Consider the following 12,349-nt stretch of genomic DNA (forward strand, 5'->3'; position numbering starts at 1 on the left):
AAAATTCTCACCCCTGTTTATTTTTTTTTTTAAGTGGAACAAGAACAACATGTGGCCCAAATGATTTTGTAACATTTGACATTCTGAACAGGTCTAACTCAGCAAAAACGACTCATTTCTTCACGCAGCTGGAGGAGCGAGAGGGCTGGAATGAAATACGACTCCCTCAACTGCAGCAGAAGAAAGGGGTGTTACCAATGACGGAAAACTCCAGAACTAACCAATCACAATCACCAACCTCACGTGGGCTTTATGACAACAGACAGACCCTGCCCTGTGTGTCTCTGTCTGCAACAGCAAAAAAAACAAAAAAAAAACAACAAAAAACGTTTCCTTTATCACTGGTGTAAAATATATTACCAAATAAACAATGATCCCCAATCCACATAATTTGGATGTTGAGAAAAGAAAAGTGTGGTTTATGCAGAGCGAAAAGCAGACAATCAGTTTTGAAAGTTGTTATTTTGGGGTGTGTTTTTAGCGTGTGTGGTTCCTGTGTGATGTAGTTATTTATTTAGTGCATCAAAATCAGGCATCTGGAACAGCGCATCGTCTTTTTTTTTTTTATAACTGCATGAAGACTATCAAAGCGCGTTGCGTCATCAGAGTCTGAACCAGAGCGTGATCAGTCTGATGATCAAGTGGACTTTATTGATCTGGTCTGGACGAACGACAGTAGGTGGATCCACCGATCTGTGCACAGAGCCTCACTGTGGATCGCACTGCGTGTTTCTCTTTCCAGCTTCTCCAGGACTCTGCGTTGCAGAACTCTGTTCCAACACTGACCCCCCCCCCCCCCCCCCCCCCCCCCCACACACACACACCTTTTGCAATTTTTTTTTTTTTTTTTGGCCACTAACACAGTCAGGACAGTCTGTACCAACACCAATAAAAATGCTACAAAAACAAGTTATTACGGAAAAATACACATGGATATTGAGGTGGAATATCTGTACAAATTGGCATCTTATTGCATGTAAATAGCCACAAAAAACACCTGAAGCATTTCCTGCATTTTAATGTGAATTATATTAATTTTATGTTACATTTTTACATATATTTTTGACATTTACAATTTATATTTGCATTCTAAGTTAAAAAAAAAAGGTTAATTAAACATATTCATGGTTTTCACAGTAAAAAAAAAAATTTTTTTTTCTGATTCAAATGACATGTTTTGGGGTGAATGAATGAATGAAAGAAAAACTGTAAAGTCACACAGGTGAGGCTGTGCTGAAAAAAAAAATGACACCAAACAAGTCCAGGTTAACACATTTTAAGGTAAATTATGAAGGCAAAACCAAAAGTAGTCAAAACACCCCAAAAATAGCCAAGACTCCAGAGGGTTAAAGAGCCTTTGTTTTATTTAGAAGCGTTTTCAGAAACGACAGGTGAGCTGGACCCTCAGGACATTTAACCAGGTGAAGGTCTTCTCTGAAGCTCGGACCTCTTGAGTTTTTGGAGACACTTTCCTCATATTTTGAAGAGCAGAGATGTTCTCTTCTTCTGTCTGCACTTCAGGTGTTGGTGTTCAGCTCCTTTTGAAGTGTGTGTGTATTTAGGTTCTCTGCACAGCAAATGCTGAAATGTTTCTGATGTGGAACAAGTGAAGAAATACATTTCTTAAAATATAAAGAAACATGAAAGTTAAAAAAAATATCAATGCATTTTAAAATAATAAAAGCCATAATGTAATGCCACCTAATATTTAATTAACCAAATCACCGACATACCACAAAACCTATTACAGACCCCAAAATTTTAGTCTGTCTCACACTCACTTTGCAACTTTCCGATGTCACATTGCAGGCATGTTTTATAAATCACGGTTTACTCACTTTGAATTAAACTAGCCACAAGAATGTTAGCATTGTTGCTGCAAGACTTAAGCTTTTTCCACCTGTATTTTCAGACATATTTTTAATATTTGGTTAGTGTTCAGTATGCAGAGAATTATATACTATAACTTGGCTTTATTTTTTAAACTTTATTTTAACATCACTCTCGCAAAAAAGTGGCTCATTTTGATTAAATAACTAAATACTATCGCAAAATCTCCAAGCCAACAGATATGCCGTTTTCAAATAGGTTACAGCCTATTAAGTAGTTCTAAGTCTGAACAAAACGGTGCAAACGAAGAAGACTCAGAATTAAAGACAAATGTAAAATATCTGGAGCGCAGTTTGGTTCAAGGTAGCGTGTTTAGCTTGCATACTACGGCTAGCGTTAGCCCAAACAGAAATGCAAACAAGTGTTCACCAATATACTAATGACCTTTTAACATTTCATACCCACCTCAGACAAACTGCCAGATGCTCCGCTGGAGTGACTGCAGCCCTGAAATTTGTCTGGATCCTGGAGATGCGAGGCCGGACCCCCCTCCCCCAGCAGCTGGCCAAACTGCCCCCTGCTCAGGAAACCAGAGCTCCTTCATAAGTCAAAACTTCCCGAGCTGTTCCCTCGACCTGGACCCACTGCAGGAGAAACCTTTAGTGCTTCTTCTCAGCAGAACAAGTGCAAAAACTTTTTTCCTGCATCAAACCCAGGATGATGACCATCAGAGTTGTTGTCCACACATCAAAAAGCCAAATAATGACACAGAAATACCCCGCCGCCGCCGCCACCACATTCAAAGTGAAAGGAGGCATCAAATTATGCACATGTGCAGTGTGAAAGGCCCAGATGAAGGCGATGAGTCAGGGAAGCCACCAAAAGACAGCACTGAAAGAACTTCAGGCTTGTGTGGGTGGAGACACTGGGAATGCAACGCTTTATTTTAATTTGTATTTTGCATATTGTCCAAACTTTTTCTGATTTGGGCTCATATATGTTGCCTTTTTGAAGTTACAGAACTCACAACAAAGCCAGAGTACTCAGAGAGCACAGTATCCCCCAGTATGACTCAGAGAGTCCGACTTTCCTGCCAAACGTATTTGATGCACAATCGAAATGTAATCGGCGCGCGCACTGCAAAAACTATTAAAATATGACGGGAGAGGAAAGAGTGAAACAGGAAAATTGACTAATCGCAGCCCTTTGCGGTCTCCATCATTTAGAAGGTGCGCCTCATGCACCAGAGAGGACATGCATTAAAGGACATGCATTACGATGGGGTGAGACATTTTGTCTGATGCAAGTGAAAATCTGTGATACAAAATCTGGTATATACGGTGTTTATTACATGTAAAACCAGACAAATACATTGGGACTTTTGCTTTTGTCCAGCAAGTGCGAAAATCCGGTTTTATGATGACTGTTGAGGCGGGTTTTACTGTATTTTAAAGTATTGTTCAAATCCTCTTCATGTCAGTCAAATAAGATTAATTTCTAAATGCATTATGTCATCTTATCTTTGAGGAAAAACTAATGTAAGGGGAAATCTTTGTCTATTACGATAATTAGTTATTAGTTAATGCCATGTGCTCCTTGGGAAAAAACAAAAAAAGAATGCACCAGGATTTAGAATCTTCAAACATAGCTCTCACTCTGGCTCTATAGTCCTGCAGTTACAGACTGATCCAGCCAATGGCACTGAGTTTTCATGGAAACAACTTTGGTAGGAACTGACAGAGGAGGAAATTTTTAGTGTAGTTTCTTTATATTGTCTGGTAGAGTTTGAGCCACCAAGCTCTCCAACCCAAAGACCAAAAGAAACATTTTAATGACACAGTTCACCCCGTTTCTAGACCCATGGGTAAGACACTAGACCTCCATGGAAAGGCTGTGTGGTACAAAGGATGCAACAACATACAACCCCCCAAAATTAGTCCAAAGCTGGTTTAACAAGGTGTAGAGAGGGACTTACTTGAAGGCCAGACCCTCAAAGATGGATGTCAGGGGAAGTTTGAAGGTTTGGCAGAGGGACAGAGCACAATCAAACAGTCCTGTTTGAACCAACAAGGACACCATCTCCACTGCAGAGGCACCACCTGGAAGAGCCGAGACACAAACAGTGCTGATAGCTTCAAACTTCCAAAAGAGCCCAGACAAACACAGTGCTGAGACCTTCAAACTTCCAAAAAGAGCCGAGACAAACACAGCACTTAGACCTTCGAACTCCCTAAAGAGCCGAGACAAACACAGCACTTAGACCTTCGAACTCGCTAAAGAGCCGAGACAAACACAGCACTTAGACCTTCGAACTCCCTAAAGAGTCCAGACAAACACAGCACTTAGACCTTCGAACTCCCTAAAGAGCCGAGACAAACACGGCGCTTAGACCTTCGAACTCCCTAAAGAGCCGAGACAAACACGGCGCTTAGACCTTCGAACTCCCTAAAGAGCCGAGACAAACACAGCACTTAGACCTTCGAACTCCCTAAAGAGCCAAGACAAACACAGCACTTAGACCTTCGAACTACCTAAAGAGCCGAGACAAACACGGCGCTTAGACCTTCGAACTCCCTAAAGAGCCGAGACAAACACGGCGCTTAGACCTTCGAACTCCCTAAAGAGCCGAGACAAACACAGCACTTAGACTTTCGAACTCCCTAAAGAGCCAAGACAAACACAGCACTTAGACCTTCGAACTACCTAAAGAGCCAAGACAAACACGGCGCTTAGACCTTCAAACTCCCTAAAGAGCCGAGACAAACACAGCACTTAGACCTTCGAACTCCCTAAAGAGCCAAGACAAACACGGCGCTTAGACCTTCGAACTACCTAAAGAGCCGAGACAAACAGCACTTAGACCTTCGAACTCCCTAAAGAGCCAAGACAAACACGGCGCTGAGACCTTCAAACTTCCAAAAGAGCCCAGACAAACACGGCGCTTAGACCTTCGAACTCCCTAAAGAACCGAGACAAACACGGCGCTTAGACCTTCGAACTTCCAAAAGAGCCCAGACAAACACGGCGCTTAGACCTTCGAATTTCCTAAAGAGCCCACACAAACACAGCACTTAGACCTTCGAATTTCCAAAAGAGCCCAAACAAACACAGCACTTAGACCTTCGAACTCCCTAAAGAGCCCAGACAAACACAGCACTTAGACCTTCGAGCTCCCTAAAGAGCCCAGACAAACACGGCGCTTAGACCTTCAAACTTCCAAAAGAGCCCAGACAAACACGGCGCTTAGACCTTCGAACTCCCTAAAGAACCGAGACAAACACGGCGCTTAGACCTTCGAACTTCCAAAAGAGCCCAGACAAACACGGCGCTTAGACCTTCGAATTTCCTAAAGAGCCCACACAAACACAGCACTTAGACCTTCGAATTTCCAAAAGAGCCCAAACAAACACAGCACTTAGACCTTCGAACTCCCTAAAGAGCCCAGACAAACACAGCACTTAGACCTTCGAACTCCCTAAAGAGCCGAGACAAACACAGCACTTAGACCTTTGAACTTCCAAAAGAGCCCAAACAAACAGCACTTAGACCTTCAAACTCCCTAAAGAGCCCAAACAAACACAGCACTTAGACCTTCGAACTCCCTAAAGAGCCCAAACAAACACAGCACTTAGACCTTCGAACTCCCTAAAGAGCCCAAACAAACACAGCACTTAGACCTTCGAACTCCCTAAAGAGCCGAGACAAACACAGCACTTAGACCTTTGAACTTCCAAAAGAGCCCAAACAAACACAGCACTTAGACCTTCAAACTCCCTAAAGAGCCCAAACAAACAGCACTTAGACCTTCGAACTCCCTAAAGAGCCCAAACAAACACAGCACTTAGACCTTCGAACTCCCTAAAGAGCCGAGACAAACACAGCACTTAGACCTTTGAACTTCCAAAAGAGCCGAGACAAACACAGCACTTAGACCTTCGAACTCCCTAAAGAGCCCAGACATACACGGCGCATAAAACGTCGAACAGCTAAATGCTTAGAGCTTCAAATGGGAGGAATTCTGTTTTGTATGTTTTTTCATCTTTAATTTTGACCAAGTGCTATTTTCAAACTCTGGTGTTGCACCACAGCATGAGTAGTGTCTGAGGCTGTTTGGGTGGGATTTCTAAGCTTCTCTCAGCAGCCACTGTCACATCACGATTTTATCCTACGGTCGTTAAACACATCATCTGATGAGAACCATAAAAACAGCAGACTGGACCACAACTTGTCTGTCACTTTGTTTTTTCATAATGGAATTTAAAAACACACAAAAAAGTTCAAACAATGAATCTCCAACTATAAGCTATGAGGTCCAAATGGAAGCTCTCGGCTCCCAAGCCCCAAACGTTTTAAAGGTTCTGGTCACGGGCCGCTTTCTTGGGTTGGCGTGCCCAAGTAGACTGATGGATTAGTCGGCTTCCACACGCGTGTGCCGTGCTTTATTTATATCATGAGCGGTAGTAAATTTCAGGCCTAATATGATGAAAACCAGATGCACATCTATGATTCATGTCTTCCAGAGTCCACTAGAACAGGTAAAGGTGAGAGGACATGATGCTGTACCAGCGATTGCTGCAGATGGAAGGTGGTGGCGGGCCAGGGTCAGGCGGCTGCGGGCCAGGATGTACTCCTTCTCCAGGTCCTGTAGCTCCTGGATGTCCACTTGATGTTTGATGTCTGAGAAAAGACCAAATCAAAGACTCAGTGCTGCTGCTGGGTCCACACAAACACTGGACCACTAAGAGCACTCATCCAAATACCCACAGTTTATACACCCAGTATTTCCTGGTCTTGTCCAGGTCACACCCCACCTTTTGGCCATATTCCTTGAAAACCAATAGAGACACCTTTCTGAGTGTCATGACAGGAGGCAGGATCCTGTTAAACAGGATCTCTTTAAAGTAGGCATGAGAATGGGCAAAGAAAGAAATATTCTGGAAATGAGCGGGGGGCGGGGGCCCGCCAACGGGGGAAACCTGTTTTGTTTGATGCATCTATATGTCTACTAATAGCAAATCATGGTTGTGTAATTTTTTTTAAATGTGCACAACATGGTGAATTAACCCCTTCTTTGCGGCTACATCTGAAAACTGTGAAATCAATACAGAAGCCCTATTCTATGGTTTTCTGATCTTATATGAACAAAATGGATATCTAATCCATGATATTTGTAGAAAATACACATCAGCATGATATTTGCAGTCACTTCTGTGGAAAAAGTATGATCCTGTGATAATCTTAACACTTTGTTCCTGCAATTTTGCACAATTTTTGTTATATTATGCTCAAACATTTTTGCTTTATTTCTGTGGTTGCAGAATGGGTAGAATAGTAATGTTTCTGTTTTTGTCGAGATGTCATCTGTACTTTTTCCTTTCAGCTGCAAGATGGAACTCTGAAGAACCCCCAGAGAAGAGGAGACAAATAAATATTTGATGCTGCCTAATCTGTAATGAAGTGCTTGGAAAGTCAGAAAAGAATGTTGTCCATTCTCCCAAGGCTGAAGGACTAAACACGATATTTCAGGCTGCAGAGAAACGAAAAGATGGCCTCTATGAACGACTATCTGGAAATAGAGAAGACATTCGGAAGGTGGCTATCAAAGTTAAATATCAGATATCAAATATCTGTAGAGCATCATACACAAGTAAGACAAACCTTGGTTCTGTTAAAATGGACTAAGTAAAAACGATTCCTCAAAATTTAACATACGAACAGACTGTTTTGTTTGTGGTAAATCGTACGTAAGGGGTAAAAAACTCATTGCAATTTCTACAGAAACAGGTGAATCCACGAGGCAGAAAATGCTGAAGGCAGCAGAGGCCAAACAAGACCATCCCATCAGTCTTAGAATGATGTCTCACCCTGATCTATTTGCATTTGATGCAAAATATCACAGGGATTGCTACACAAAGAATATTAAAGCTGCTACGACAAAACTCCAGCGTGAGAAGGGATTAATGGCATACGACAAGACTGCACTGAAACTGTACAGTTACATTAAGGAAACTATTTTCAAAGACTAAATGGTGTACCACTCTCAGACTTGCATGCAAAATTTGTTGGGATTCTTCAGGAGGATGGCACTGTGGAATTGAGATGTTACTCTACTTGGAAACTGAAAGACAAACTAAAGAGTCACTTTGGGGATAAGTTGGTATTCATTTCACAAACTGGCAAGTCTGATCTTGTCTGCACAAATACTGTGACGGTTGGTGATGCATTGCAAAAAGTATCTAAACTCCACATCCAGCTTACTGACCAAGGTGAATATAAACCGGAAAGTGATATCATGCCACAGGATGATCAAGTCATTTTGCACAGGGCAGCTGGAAAAATACACAATGCAGTTCAGGGCAAAACAATTCAATCAATCAATCAATCAATCAATTTTTTTATATAGCGCCAAATCACAACAAACAGTTGCCCCAAGGCGATTCAATTCAACATCATCATTATGTCTCTACTGATGAATTCAAAATAGAACAGTCCAAAATGTTTGTTCCAGATGAACTGTATGATTTTGTTGTGTGGTGTACATCAAAAGCTGACTATGATAACACCACCCACTATTCAGAAGACATGAGAAGACCGTTCTCGCTATATGTCACAACATCGTTGCACTGTCTTGTAACACCCAAACACCAATAACATTTGGACTTGGAGTCCAAATGTGTCATGACCACAGCAGCAAGTGTATCACTGATGTCCTCAGTTCCACTGGCCATTCCGTCTCCTATGATGAAGTGAGTCGATTTGTCACTTCAGTGGCCAATGACCAGCTAGCTAACACATCGGCAGTATATGTCCTAGAGGCATTTGTCCATTCAATCCGGACAACACAGAAACGATCGTTGATGCTGCCATTGGCCATGTTGATCAAAACGAGGACACGCTGGATGACAAATCCACAACCCACTCGATGGCAGTTGGTCTGTACCAGAGAGGTGTTCCTGATAAAGTGTCCTCCATACCCCGCACAACCCAGACGTCCCTCAACTTGTCCCAGGTTGAAGAAGAGTTGCTGACAAGGTAAAATAAACCCCACATGAAACCCGAGCCTTCTCTGCTGAAAGAAAAGCTAAGTGAGAGAAGTGGTAGCTTAGAGTCTGCCTAAGTGAAGGACCTGATATGAATGATGGCTCGCATAGAAGACAAGGAAGATCTGTGCCACAGCACAAGTGCTTTATTTCTTATTGGCAAGCGTACAGCCTATTCCACCTTGGTTAAGAACATTGACACTCTCTCCAGTTTAGAGACATTCCATACATCACCGGAGTACCTGCAGTCAGCAAGGACCTTCGTTCTTCTTCTTTACGGACAGAAAGAAAAAAGAAAACACTTCCACATTAGATGAGCTACAGTAGATATTTGCCACTATGACAGACAAAGCGTCTTTGACACTACCTCCCACTGAGGATGCCTTTCAGCAACATGTCCTGAGAGCAAGTTACCAAACTATTGTATGGTGAGCAAGTCACCATGCAAAGCCTCCTGACATGGACCCAGTAGGAAATGGATGGTCCCAGGATGAAAACAGCCAATCATGTATAAGCAGGAATCAGCACCAGCAGAAGTGAGTGACCTGACACATCAATCAATCAATCAATTTTTTTATATAGTGCCAAATCACAACAAACAGTTGCCCCAAGGCGCTTTATATTGTAAGGCAAGGCCATACAATAATTATGTAAAACCCCAACGGTCAAAACGACCCCCTGTGAGCAAGCACTTGGCTACAGTGGGAAGGAAAAACTCCCTTTTAACAGGAAGAAACCTCCAGCAGAACCAGGCTCAGGGAGGGGCAGTCTTCTGCTGGGACTGGTTGGGGCTGAGTTGGGGTTTATCCTTGCACATCTATTGTGCAAGGATAAAGACTGTGCAACTGGGCAGAAATGTCCATGTCTTCTCGCTGGGCTCAACTGTATTGAGCTTTGTGAATGTAAAGACTGTCAAAATGTGCCACAACTGGAAGCTGAGTAGGAGGTAAACGACACTGATGACTAAGCTGGTGATCCCAATCATTGTCTAAATAAAGTCTGCTGAAGGTATGAAAAATGCATTGACCTGCTGCCTCTAACTGCTTTTAGCACGTAGGGGGGCTGATCTGACAGATTCAAAAAGCTGAAGAAACTGTTTTCTAATACAGCTTTGCAACATGTCTGGGGCCAACTGCTTCTTAGAATTGGGGCTGCGGTATTGATTTCATCATTTTTGAGATGTCGCAAAAAAGGCAAAGAATTCAAGTCATACTCTGCAGAAGTTCAAATAATCACGTTTCTGAGCACAATATAAAAAAAACTGCGCAAAATTACAGGAACCAAAGGTTAAGATTATCACAGGATCATTCTTTTTTCCACAGAAGTGACTGCAAATATCATGCTGATGTGTATTTTCTACAAATATCATGGATTAGATATCCATTTTGTTCATATAAGGTCAGAAAATAATAGAACAGGACTTCTGTATTGGTTTCACAATTTTCAGATGTAGCTGCAAAGAAGGGGTTAATTCACCATGTTGTGCACATTTAAAAAAAATTACACAACCATGATTTGCTATTAGACATATAAATGCATCAAACAAAACAGGTTTCATGTAGTGATAAGATGGGGAGGCGTATGTCTCCTTTTTTGGACTTGGCCACAGCTCAAGTAATTCACGAACGGGAAATTCCCAATACAACGTGCAGACTCCTCCGAAACCACGTCAGGAGCCACTTCTGTGTGTTTGAAATGTCTGCTGCTGTGACTTGCTGCTGGCTGACTGTGTGTGTGTGTGTGTGTGGGGGGGGGGGGGGGGGGGGGGCAGCTGACAGCAGCACTTGTGGAGACGTTTCAAAACACTGACCGTCGCTGTTTCTCGTATAAAATAGTATAAAAATCAGTAACCTTGACTGCTGGACCCACCTGATTCTGGAGCAAGCTCTCCATCAGAGTTCCGCTTTGGGGACGCTCCTGGACGCTCATACTGAGAAGAGAAAAAAAGAGAACACCACACTCTTATTGATGCTAATGATGGCGTTACAGCTCTGTGTGTGTGTGTGTGTTGTGTGTGTGTGTGTGTGTGTGTGTGTGTGTGTGTGTGTGTGTGGTGTGTGTGGTGTGTGAGAGAATAGAGAATTTTCAAGATATTAATCAATGATTTGTCTGTGATTCTGTCTTTCATATATATATCAATCAATCAATCAATTTTTTTTTATATAGCGCCAAATCACAACAAACAGTTGCCCCAAGGCGCTTTATATTGTAAGGCAAGGCCATACAATAATTATGCAAAACCCCAACGGTCAAAACTACCCCCTGTGAGCAGCACTTGGCTACAGTGGGAAGGAAAAACTCCCTTTTAACAGGAAAAACCTCCAGCAAACCAAGGCTCAGGGAGGGCAGTCTTCTGCTGGGACTGGTTGGGGCTGAGGGAGAGAACCAGGAAAAAGACATGCTGTGGAGGGGAGCAGAGATGGTTCAGGGTCACCTGATCCAGCCCTAACTATAAGCTTTAGCAAAAAGGAAAGTTTTAAGCCTAATCTTAAAAGTAGAGAGGGTGTCTGTCTCCCTGATCTGAATTGGGAGCTGGTTCCACAGGAGAGGAGCCTGAAAGCTGAAGGCTCTGCCTCCCATTCTACTCTTACAAACCCTAGGAACTACAAGTAAGCCTGCAGTCTGAGAGCGAAGCGCTCTATTGGGGTGATATGGTACTATGAGGTCCCTAAGATAAGATGGGACCTGATTATTCAAACCTTATAAGTAAGAAGAAGAATTTTAAATTCTATTCTAGAATTAACAGGAAGCCAATGAAGAGAGGCCAATATGGGTGAGATATGCTCTCTCCTTCTAGTCCCTGTCAGTACTCTAGCTGCAGCATTTTGAATTAACTGAAGGCTTTTCAGGGAACTTTTAGGACAACCTGATAATAATGAATTACAATAGTCCAGCCTAGAGGAAATAATGCATGAATTAGTTTTTCCAGCATCACTCTGAGACAAGACCTTTCTAATTTTAGAGATATTGCGCAAATGCAAAAAAGCAGTCCTACATATTTGTTTAATATGCGCTTTGAATGACATATCCTGATCAAAAATGACTCCAAGATTTCTCACAGTATTACTAGAGGTCAGGGTAATGCCATCCAGAGTAGGGATCTGGTTAGACACCATGTTTCTAAGATTTGTGGGGCCATGTACAATAACTTCAGTTTTATCTGAGTTTAAAAGCAGGAAATTAGAGGTCATCCATGTCTTTATGTCTGTAAGACAATCCTGCAGTTTAGCTAATTGGTGTGTGTCCTCTGGCTTCATGGATAGATAAAGCTGGGTATCATCTGCGTAACAATGAAAATTTAAGCAATGCCGTCTAATAATACTGCCTAAGGGAAGCATGTATAAAGTGAATAAAATTGGTCCTAGCACAGAACCTTGTGGAACTCCATAATTAACCTTAGTCTGTGAAGAAGATTCCCCATTTACATGAACAAATTGTAATCTATTAGATAAATATGATTCAAACCACTGCAGCACAGT

The 12,349-nt window shown here is 42.2% G+C and overlaps 1 protein-coding gene across 1 annotated transcript in view; it reads right to left on the bottom strand.

Moving 5' to 3' along the window:
• Positions 1 to 12,349, bottom strand: part of LOC117505889 (nuclear pore complex protein Nup160-like) — a 160,270-nt gene that overhangs the window by 25,102 nt on the left and 122,819 nt on the right. Inside the window, 3 exon segments of the mRNA XM_034165424.1 lie at positions 3,806 to 3,929; positions 6,394 to 6,507; positions 10,740 to 10,800. Coding sequence (XP_034021315.1) covers positions 3,806 to 3,929; positions 6,394 to 6,507; positions 10,740 to 10,800 — 299 coding nt within the window.

Source organism: Thalassophryne amazonica, unplaced genomic scaffold, assembly GCF_902500255.1.
Source record: "Thalassophryne amazonica unplaced genomic scaffold, fThaAma1.1, whole genome shotgun sequence".
Classification (NCBI taxonomy): Eukaryota; Metazoa; Chordata; class Actinopteri; order Batrachoidiformes; family Batrachoididae; genus Thalassophryne; species Thalassophryne amazonica.